The sequence below is a fragment of the Cornus florida genome, unplaced genomic scaffold (genome assembly GCF_030987335.1).
Source record: "Cornus florida cultivar Cherokee Brave unplaced genomic scaffold, ASM3098733v1 CherokeeBrave_3.0.0_Hap2_Chr11, whole genome shotgun sequence".
NCBI lineage: Eukaryota > Viridiplantae > Streptophyta > Magnoliopsida > Cornales > Cornaceae > Cornus > Cornus florida.
Window position 1 is genome coordinate 132,659,905 of NW_026775581.1, and position 10,514 is coordinate 132,670,418.

The 10,514-nt window shown below is 33.8% G+C and overlaps 1 protein-coding gene across 1 annotated transcript; it reads left to right on the forward strand.

Annotated features, from left to right (window-relative positions):
* LOC132284649 (uncharacterized) lies at positions 1–9,913 on the forward strand. Its single transcript, XM_059786775.1, has 13 exons — positions 1–791; positions 1,869–1,966; positions 2,074–2,160; positions 2,251–2,419; positions 2,535–3,401; positions 3,941–4,083; positions 4,174–4,371; positions 4,457–4,547; positions 4,637–4,805; positions 6,617–6,727; positions 6,814–6,910; positions 8,046–8,158; positions 9,517–9,913. The coding sequence occupies exons 1-12, from the start codon at positions 585–587 to the stop codon at positions 8,116–8,118; spliced, it is 2,310 nt and encodes a 769-aa protein (XP_059642758.1). The 5' UTR covers positions 1–584; the 3' UTR covers positions 8,119–8,158; positions 9,517–9,913.
* The last annotated feature ends 601 nt before the right edge of the window (positions 9,914–10,514 follow it).

The window sequence follows — 10,514 nt, forward strand, 5'->3', positions numbered from 1 at the left end:
TTTGATATATTATTTTACAAGTCCTATCCTATAAATTCTTCTTCAATTTTGACCTACATCTTTGCTATACACTAAGAAATAAAAAATAAAAAATAAACATTTTATCTAAAAAAAGAAAATATTTTATCATAATTAAATGAAGAAAGTATTTTACTAACCGAAATTCGGTTTGTATCGATTTAAAGACTCAAAGGGTATGTGAGTGGGCCCCACCCATGTGCTCTCTATTGGTCCGAAGTCGGTTTCAAAAAAAGGCTATAAAATAAAAATTGGGTGAGTTCCATTAAATAATGTAACGAGGTACACCCGAAAAATTTCCTAATTTCATTTGGCGCCAACCCACCTCAAAAAGCACTAGCAGAAACCTCCAAAGTCCAAATTGCAATTCCCTCGTTAAAATTCATTTTCTCTCCAACAATTTTCAAATTCATGATTTGCCGCCACAACCCATCTGAGAACTAACATTCCGACGGATAAAAAAGGAACACATTTGCCCCCAAAGCTCACCTTCAGTTTGAGAGTTTGTGCGAGTTCGGTCTCCGCGTTTCCAACTAAAGGAATTACAGCAGACACAATTCACAGTAATGGCGGTCGCTTCAAGCTCTGCTTCCAAACAAATCGCATCTGAAAGGAAGGAAAGGATAAAGAAGAAGAAGGGTGAGAAGGGAAAGAAGTCCAATCAACAATCTGGTAGTGTTCGTTCTTCTCCTGCTAAGCGCACCAAGAGTCCGGGGGTTCGTGTCATCGGGGGCCGAATTTATGATTCTCAGAATGGAACGACTTGTCATCAGGTAATTTCATGAAACCCTAACAAAACGCTTTTTTGGTTTCTCCGATTGTAATGAGGAAACACTGAAATAAGAATGATTTTAGAATTACTGTCAATTAAGCCTTGTAGGGTTGTGCTTAGGGCAAGATTGTGATTTGAGATCTGATGTTTCTTTTGTCCTTGTACATATAATTGGCAACCTTTCTATGTATAAGGGAAAATACGAATTCTATGTATGTATCACGAGAATATATGTAAAACCCAATTATTATTTTCTATTTGTCTTGTGAGAAAACAAAGAGAAATGGGAGAAGAATTACAATTTGTGAATGTTATGTACTGGGATAGTCCTGAGAGATGATTGTTTCGGGGGAGTTGATATAGGGGGAGTTGATATAAGGTTTTAGATCTATTGTGTCTTTATTCTTAAATAACGGAAATTATGTGATATAAGAGTTACTATGCCTTTTTAAAATTTTATATGCAATAAAAAAGGTTTATGGATGCTGATCCGTAGGAGCTGAAATTGGTGCTACAAAATTATTTAATTTCTTTCTTTTTTAGTGGCTGATAAAGCAGGGAATATGAGGGAATTAAGTTTTTTAAATGCGTGGTTCTTTCTGTATAAGCTTTAGGGACGGGGAATCAAGGTCCTTGCTTCATAGTCATACTGTTTTACTGGCCTTTTAGAGATAATTGAGCAGGTTAAATTATTGGCTATTGAGTAATGGAAGCCTGTGATTTTTAAAATTTTGTTTGTTTGTTTTTTCATTTTTATTTTAATTATTTTCTTGAGAACTTAAACTCTGTTTGATGATGAGAAAAGCAAGGGGAAAAAACACTACTTAATGTTGGTTTGCCTTTCTAGAAAATGGGTAACTTAAACTGACTAACTCATAAAGTTGTAAACACGGATTACTGGTGACCTTTTCTTGGGCCCTAACTATTAAAGATTATGGGGTTCACGGTGTTTTTAGTCTTACTTTATTACCTCAACGGTCAGATGTAGTACAAATGATTACAAATTTTTTCTCTCATTTTTTATTTTAATCTTTGTGATATTGTATTGGTACTCATGATTGAATTAAATGTCTTGAAGTGTCGCCAAAAAACCATGGATTTCTCAGCTGGCTGCAGGAATCAAAAAAAGAAGAAGTCATGCCCTATTAAATTTTGTCACAAGTGCCTCTTGAACAGGTTAATTAGGGTGATGTGTTTCTTTAAAAAATTTCCAGTTTCCGTTCGCTAAACTCTTTTGGAGGTCTTGTGCATGTTAATTCAAAATATGGTTTATGTTGAACCAGATACGGAGAGAAGGCAGAAGAAATGTCCTTGTTGGAGGACTGGAAATGCCCCAAGTGCAGAGGCATCTGCAATTGCAGTTTATGCATGTGAGTTTTTGTTGATGAGAACTGTTCTGGTTTTAATATTTGTGATTCCAGTATTTTGGTGGTGGGTCTGAAAAAATATGCAACTTTCAGGAAGAAACGGGGTCATCAACCCACTGGTATACTTGTGCACACAGCCAAGGCAACTGGGTTTTCCTCTGTTTCAGATATGCTGGATACTAAGGGTCCTGAAAATTTTGGTCTCAACAAAATGGCCAAAGACATAGGTACTTCACCGAAAAAGCTGGCTGCTTCAAAGAAGGTGTGATAATGCTTTTCTATCATGGGCTGGAAATTTTAAGTTTTTATCACGTTTGGTTGATGGGATTGCGTCATTTCATGCTTATACACCATTTTTTTTTTCCCCTTTTGAACAGGAGGCTGAAGTTGCTTCGCCTAGAAAGAGGGGGAAGGAAAACATTTTTGATGGAAGTGGTGATTTGAACTTCCATCCCATGCCTTCGGCGCTGAACCCTGATGAAAAGAAACCCAAGAAAATGAAGCTGGAAAGGTTGAAAAAGTTGCAAGATGACAATAGGGATGATGGGATTTTGTTGAAGGATACTAGTCCTAAGAAGCCTCAAATTTCTGCTAGAGCTTCCAAGAAAGAGGTGAAAACTAATGGAAAGGTTGATGGTGTTACACGAGATAAAAATAGTTCCGATGACAATAGGGATGATAGGATTTTGTTGAAGGAGACTAGTCCTAAGAAGCCTCAATTTTCTACTAGGATTTCCAAGAAAGGGGTGAAAACGAATGGAAAGGTTGATGGTGTTGTACGAGATAAAAATAATTCTGATGACAATAGGGATGGTGGGATTTTGTTGAAGGAGACTAGTCCTAAGAAGCCTCAAATTTCTACTAGAATTTCCAAGAAAGAGGTGAAAATGAATGGAAAGGTTGATGGTGTTCTACGGGATAAAAGTAATTCTAAGAAGTTATTAAAAGAAGTTCCTTCTGAACATGGTACAAATCAGAAGAGAAAAGAAAGGGATAGTTCAACACATAAAGATGTGGAAGTGTTAGATAGCAGGAAAATTGGTAATGATGAAGGCAAGCCCAAGACAGTTGTAAAGTCTTGCAAAGTTGAGAGGAATGCTATGAAGTACCAGAGTACTGACCTTGATTCTGAAATCTCATTGCCCCAGGGCATTGAGTTGACAACTGTAGCTGGCATTGACTTACAGCCAGAAGACATTGGTCATGCTTTGCAATTCTTAGAGTTCTGTGCTGCTTTTGCTGAGGCAAGTGAACTCAAATTCTTTATGTAATGAGAGGAAAATATGATCGTAATCATTTTCTTCAAATTATTACATTTCTCCTTTGAATTTTGGATTACTTCAGATACATTGTTGAATTGCGGTGTCTTCCATTACTTGTGGCCTCGGCTGTTGCATAATATGTTTTGGATTTTACTTGGATGAAGCACAGTTGATATTGATATAGGGTTTGATGTTTGATTTCCATTTCTTCTCATGTTTCCACTTTCCTGCTGCTATTGTTGCTGCTGTTGTTGTTTTGGGGTCTGTGAATGCTTGCAAATGAGTGTGTGCTTGCATGTGTGTGGTCTCATACATGGGGATGTGGTGAATGTAAATAAAATAGTTTGAACATTGACTGTAAGAACCATCTTTGACTACTACTTGGTTGATTAATTAATTTCTTGATGTATCTTTTCGTTATTAAATGATAATGATTCAAGTAACAAAACTAGGATTATTTCATTTTGTACATCAAGTGTCGTTTCCTCTGACTTTTTTCTTTCTCTGATCTCTGTTTATAGATTCTTGATCTGAAGAAAGGGCTGCCTGAATCTGTTCTTAAAGAACTAAGACGTGGACGAAGTGGACAACGAGGAAAATATTCAGTAGTATTTCAGTTTCATATCCAGTTGCTTTCTTTTATACAAAAGGACTTAGGAGAAAAGTACAAGCCTTTGCCTTAATAAATTTATATTAAACCATATGTCATTACATAGGGAAAAATGAACTAATTTGTGCTGGTTTTTCTGTTTAGGTCACCGACTTTATGTCCAACAAATGACAAAAATTCATGGGTCCATGCTCTGAAGAACTGCGTCTCTAAATCTGAGTTTGTACTAAAAGAACTGCCCCTGAAATGCTTAGATAAGGGAACTGATGGATATGATAGTTTAGACTTCTCAAAAAAGCTTATATTATTAAATTGTATATGTGATGAAGTTCTTAGCACAGCGTAAGGATTATTGCTTTTTTTTTTTTATAATTTGTATTCCTTTTTCTACGAAAATGATGTCCATATGCATTGATATTTCTTATAGGCAAGTTAGAAGCTGGATTGATGATCAAAATTTGAAATTTGCTGAAAAGGTGAAGGAAGCAAAAGAGAGAGTGCTTGCCGCTAAAGATAAGGTTACAAATTATTAAAGAAAGGCCCTTGGAATCATGTCACTAGTCTTCTTTTTAAAGAGCTTTCCGTTTAAGAATGATATTATGTACAGGAGAAACACTTGAAGCAGAAGCTGTTAGATGAAGTAGCAAAAACTATTACTGCAAAAAATGGTGCTCCTCTTACAATTTCTGAGCATGAAGCTATTTCTTCACAAATTAAAACAGAAGCTGCTAAAGCTCATGCTGAGATGCTGGAGTCAAAAGGCATGGTGCCTGAGAGTATGTTCTGAATCTCTTCAGTCTATTTTTTTAGAAAAAAGATTGCCAAGATCTTAGCATGCATATAATGATCTTGAGTCATTTGTTGGCTATTTAATTATGATGTTGTAGAGTTTGAATCAAACTCAAGCTTGACCTGTTTTTGACTAGGACATTTAAAACTCGGTTTGCACATTTGGCTGAGCTTGAGCCTGTTCACAAGCCTATTGAGTTTGTTAATAGCCTAATTGAACACTCATTTTAATGTTATAATTTGGTAATATTATCTTGACTGTTCAACAGACTCCCAAATCCACATAATTTTTCAGCACAATCCACTGAGTTTTATACCATTTTGTAACATTTGCTCAACAGTCTTTCTCAGGTAGGGGCCTGAAGGGCTAATGTAAGTAGAACCTTGATAGAGCTCATCTAATGAGCCAATTTGGTGTTGTTGAAGCTGGGCTTCCCAAGAAATTATACATAAAACTTCAGGTTGAGCTTGGCTTGCTCAACATTTGAGCAAGCTCACTTTACAAGCTCAGTTGGAGTTTTTTAATTCATCATCATCATCCTTGCTTTATTCCCGTATGAATTTGGTTGGCCACATGAATTCTCTTTCTCGAATATTTTCTATTACATGCCATTTCACCTAAATATGTTTATCTTTTTAAAGTTGTTTTTAGTAACTTCATCTCACGTTCTTTTTGGTTGCCCTCACCATTGAAGCTTTTATTGGCAGCTTGATTCCTTTCCATCTCTATTTGTACAATCTGTTTTATTTTTATTTTTATGTTCATGTAAAGAGTGCTGTGCAATATTCATACGTGCTACTTTATCTTGTACAAATCAATATATTTCATTTACGGGTTTACAAGTATAGCCACCTCCATTCATATTGGATAAAGGCACAAAAATGATGATGATGATGGTGGTCTGCAATTATGGGCTTTCACATTTAGCTTATGTGCAATGGAATGGACTGGCTTGTAAGGCAATGATGAATAATTTATTGGTGTTTGACATCCTTGAATTGGAAGGCAGTAATTTGTGGTATCATCATATGCTACTTTTGGATGGCATAAGACAAATTGTATAATGTCTACCTTTGGTGGCAAGCTGGTATTAATTTGGCATAAACCCAGAATGCATTTAGGAGGTGTTTACATTAAGTCATTAACTATTAATTGAACTTAACTTTGTCATTATTGGCTATCCGGACTATTAATTTAAAAAATAGTTTGACATAAAAAAAAAAAAAAAATTCTATTTTGGATTTATGTGGTTGTTTAAAATGATTTTTACAACTAAAAGATGTGTACTAATTTTGGCCAATATGAGGAATATTTTTTTTTTTTTTGGGGGGGGGGGGGGGTCAATATGGTTTTGTCTTCATAGTTTTAGGGAATTGAATTATTTGTTCAATCCTCTCCTTTTTACTAGGTCACTGGGCCAATAATTTAGGGCAATCACCATCTTCCCTGTCATAATTTGTTTTCTGATGGTCCGACTTGAACTGCTAGCTTTTAATTGTCTCTTCTACTTGCTTCAGGCTTGATTTGTTCAAGTTTTTTGAGTAGCAGGCATCTCATTTGTTGGTTTTCCTCTCAAAGAGTTAAATACTAATGCATATAATTTACTAGTTTCTGAAGTGTGAATCCGACATATTTATATACCAACTAATGTATTCTGGGTTGAGTTTGTCTTGATCCAAACTATTTGCTGTATGTTCTATTTACCATTCAATCAAATTTTGTATCTTCATTTATCTCTTACTAAATAGATATCTTTTGTCATATGTTTTGACCTTGCTCTACGAATAACTTTTCTAGAGAAATCAAGATCTGATGCTGTTAGAACAGAACCTATTCTTTTGGGCATTAATGGTTGTACATACTGGAGATTAAAGGGCTATTCTGATAATTCTGATATTTTGCTTCAAGGTGAGTTTACATGCATTAGAACAATTGTTTTTCAGGGTTCAATTTATGAATGTAGTTATTGATACTCTTTCTTCTCAAATGGACAGATATGGGACATTGGGATGAAGTTCCATTGGTTGATAAATGGTTTGCCTTTGATGTTGAACAGAAAAAAACGATTGAAAAGGACATTTTTTCATTAAGGTAAGTAGACTTATCTATTGTATTTACAAGGTGCAATTGTTCCATTTTTTTTTTTTTATTAGTTTATTGAAGCTTGGGTAATAGCTTTGTTTTTCTATTTTTTGTATATTTATCTTAGGGATTTAAGCCAGGCAGCTCTATTAAGGATGTGTTGAACCTTAGTTACACAGGAACACTAAATTGTGTTTCTTTGCACACCCAAGATTGTTGGGATTATTATTATCATTTTTCTATTTTTTCCAAAACTGTCTTGAAAGGAAAAAAAATAATGTAGAGAAATGTAAAGTATGAAAGTGTTGGAAATCTTGATAACCATTTTGGGGACATGTCAAAGAAATGAGTTCAAATTTTGATAATCCTGTCCAGGAAGCATATTGTTTTAATTGCTTTTCTTAAAGGCTTAAAGCCTGCCATCATTATGGGATCAAGTGCCTCTATGAATGTTAAGAACCAATTGGTCCACTGTTTTACATTGTTTTGGCAATGGCCAATACAGTTTTTTGCAATACAATTTATTTATTTTAATAGCAAAACTGTGATGTTTTTGTATATTCTTTGAAATTACATTTGTTAGGTTTGGCAGTCACTTACAAATTATTTTCTAGATTTATTTCTCTATTTTTGTATTCTTTATTTATTAAATTATTTTCCCTTTTTTTGGGTGGGGAGGGGTGATGAGGGATCCTCGTTTTCAAGTTTGCATGTTCTGCTGAAAAGAACCAATATAGGTGTTTGGGTTGATGGGAGGTGTGAACAAATGATTAATGAGAGGCTCACTGCAATTACAATGATCAGGCCATGCCATTCAAGGCCTGTCTCTAATTCAATCTTGCTCTTTGGTACCATTACTTTGAGATAAATAAAAGACAACCATTATTTTTAAGCAGGGAAAGGATGCAGGGCTGCCATGCTATTTTAGAGATCTCTGGGTTCTTCAAGGAAGTTTTCAATCTAGAATCATCGTATAAGCCACTAACTGATAACTTAGAGTTGGCACCTGCATGGACCTACATGCATTTTACTATCGTAAATTGCTTTTTTGGTTTTGTTCATCACCAATAAAATGGTATTTATTTATAATTTGTTTTGGTTCTTGAAATGCGTAACTTCTTCAGTATGTTTTTTGCTATTTTAGGGAAAGAAGGCTAAGGTATCAAAAAGTTGCTGACAGATTTCCATCCAAGTATAGTGAAACAAACGCAACATGATCATATAATTGATTAACCACCTCTGGCCCGTATAATTCAGGTAATAAAGGATCATCTATTTATTGCTGCTGATTATGTTGTGGCTTAGGTATTTGACCGGGTACTGAAATTTATCTTGATTTATCAAGAAATGATTGAACTTTCAATCTATGGAAGTTTTTTTTTGAAGATGAGCTTAAAAGTTTTTTGGTTAAGATGGATTTGGGGTTTAATACATTTGGATTCGGCCAAAATAATCGGGGTTGGGTCAGAATTTGCTTGATTGGGATTAATCATTCATAAAAGTGATGGACAATTTAAACTTTTGCCTACAAAATATACAAAAAAATGCTTTGGACAGTCCCTACCATCTGAGACACTGCTCTATTTTATATGGAAAAAAAACATCTAAAACTCAGTTTTCCCATTTATACAAATTACTACCATTGTTTTTTTTTTTTTTGGGCTAACATAGAACCGTTCCAACCAGGCCACTCCTTGGACTTGTGGCTCCAAATTTAACTCAGGATATTGGCAATTACCTGCAAATCACAAATATTGCTTAAACGAGGATTAGAGTTTAAAGACCTCAAGGTAGTGACGTTGAGATCTTGGTATCCGAGCAACAAAAAATGATGCTTACAGATTAAAATTAGTTAATTGTTTAGGTTATAAATTTGAAGGAATAATTAAAAAGATGCTAATTGGGTTTATGGATTTAAGATTATTACCATTGTTCTTGCCTAGATTTCAATTATGGAGTCAGTGATTTGATTTTTTTTTTTTTTTTTTTTTTGGGTTACATCTCCTATTAATTTTTAATGTATTTTTTAATTATTTTATTCCATATTAGTATTCTTTTACTTCTTATTTTCTATTTGAACATATTTTCTTTTTTTCTTTTCTTTTTCTTTTTAAATTGATGCTTCTGTTGGTCTATATTGTTGATGCCTGTGTCATATAAATCTATTTTTTCTTATATTATCACTAATAAGGTACATGCATGATTTCCTTGTCTCTTTTAGTTACTCAAGATTTATCTTAACATTATTTTAGCAAAATGGATGAATTTTTATTTATTTATTGGATGCTATTCATTTGTTAGATGGTTCTGTAAAAACTTATTCTATATTTTTATTTAATTTACATTTCATCGATTCTGTTTAGCTATTCTAAAGTATTCTCTAAGTTTTTTTTTTTCCATCACGAATGGATTCTCTATTCACGAAATTGTGGCAACCGGATTACCCATCCTGGTCTGACACACAGCGTAGGCTATTTGGTGGTTGATACCCTTCTTCATTGCATCACGAGGCTTTAATCTAATAATCCTATACCATCTTTTCTTTCGACTTACTATCATCATTCTTGCTCTGAAACTGTGAATTGCTTTTAATTTACATTAAATTTTATTTTCAGGTGCTTTTTGTTGGAGGATCAAAGAGGCTAGAAAAATGATGGGACCTTTGGCCTTCCAGAATTTGCTTAGAATGGGCTGTTTGGCTTGTATGTTGTATGTGTATCTACTTGGAGCTTTGTTCATGGTTCCCACGTCTTAAGGGGAACTTTATATTACTGGGTGCCCTACACTAGTATGTAGTATTTTTCCCTCCGAATTGGACTCTTGGAATGTGTATGTTTTCTGCAGATTAAAATCCAATTTAAACGTGAAGTTTTCTTTTCTTTTTGCTATTGTATTGTTTCCCTTAGATCGGAATACTGTGTGTTGAGAAAGACAATAGCACGGTTAAAATTTCATACTTCCCTGTAATTGTTTGTTTGATACAATTTGAACTTAACGTGTGTGTTATGTGTATATACTAGAAAGTAACTGGATTCGTATATTTCATCTTTGATGGCCAAGATGATATCAATTTCACAGCAAATGCCAAATATGATTGTAAAGCAAAAATTATAAAAATAGAGAGAAATTTTGAAGTTACTTTTTCAATATAATTTAAGTGGTGCGACTGTGTTTATTTTTTATATTAATACTATTTTTTTACTCTTTTGTCTATTGGCTTGATTCTTGTTTTAGTATCAATTTAGTGGCAATACGTTCTCTCCATTACCAACTCCTCCCTTTTTTTTTTTTTTTTTTTTTTTTTTAGTAAATAAATAGATTGTGTTAAATTTATTCAATTTTATTTATGTGGTAGAATGTGATTGAATGAGATCATGTAAAAAATTCTTCTCGTAAGAATATATTAATACATATAGGTATCTTTTGCTACAAATTTAGAAAATAAATGTACAAGTGATAGGTTTACATTACCAATTTTTATTATACTTTACACGAATTCGCCAATCTTCTTAATTACATTCCAGATCTTTCTAATTTTATTTATACGAAATATTTGCATGTCGACACTTTTTTACAAATAGACATGACATCGCAATATGTTCTTTAGTGCCTC

Coding starts and splice junctions, on each gene's coding strand:
- LOC132284649 (XM_059786775.1), top strand. CDS start 585: ATGGCGGTCGCTTCAAGCTCTGCTTCCAAACAAATCGCATCTGAAAGG. Junction 2,161..2,250: donor TGCAATTGCAGTTTATGCAT/GTGAGTTTTTGT, acceptor TGCAACTTTCAG/GAAGAAACGGGGTCATCAAC. Junction 6,911..8,045: donor AAGGACATTTTTTCATTAAG/GTAAGTAGACTT, acceptor TTGCTATTTTAG/GGAAAGAAGGCTAAGGTATC.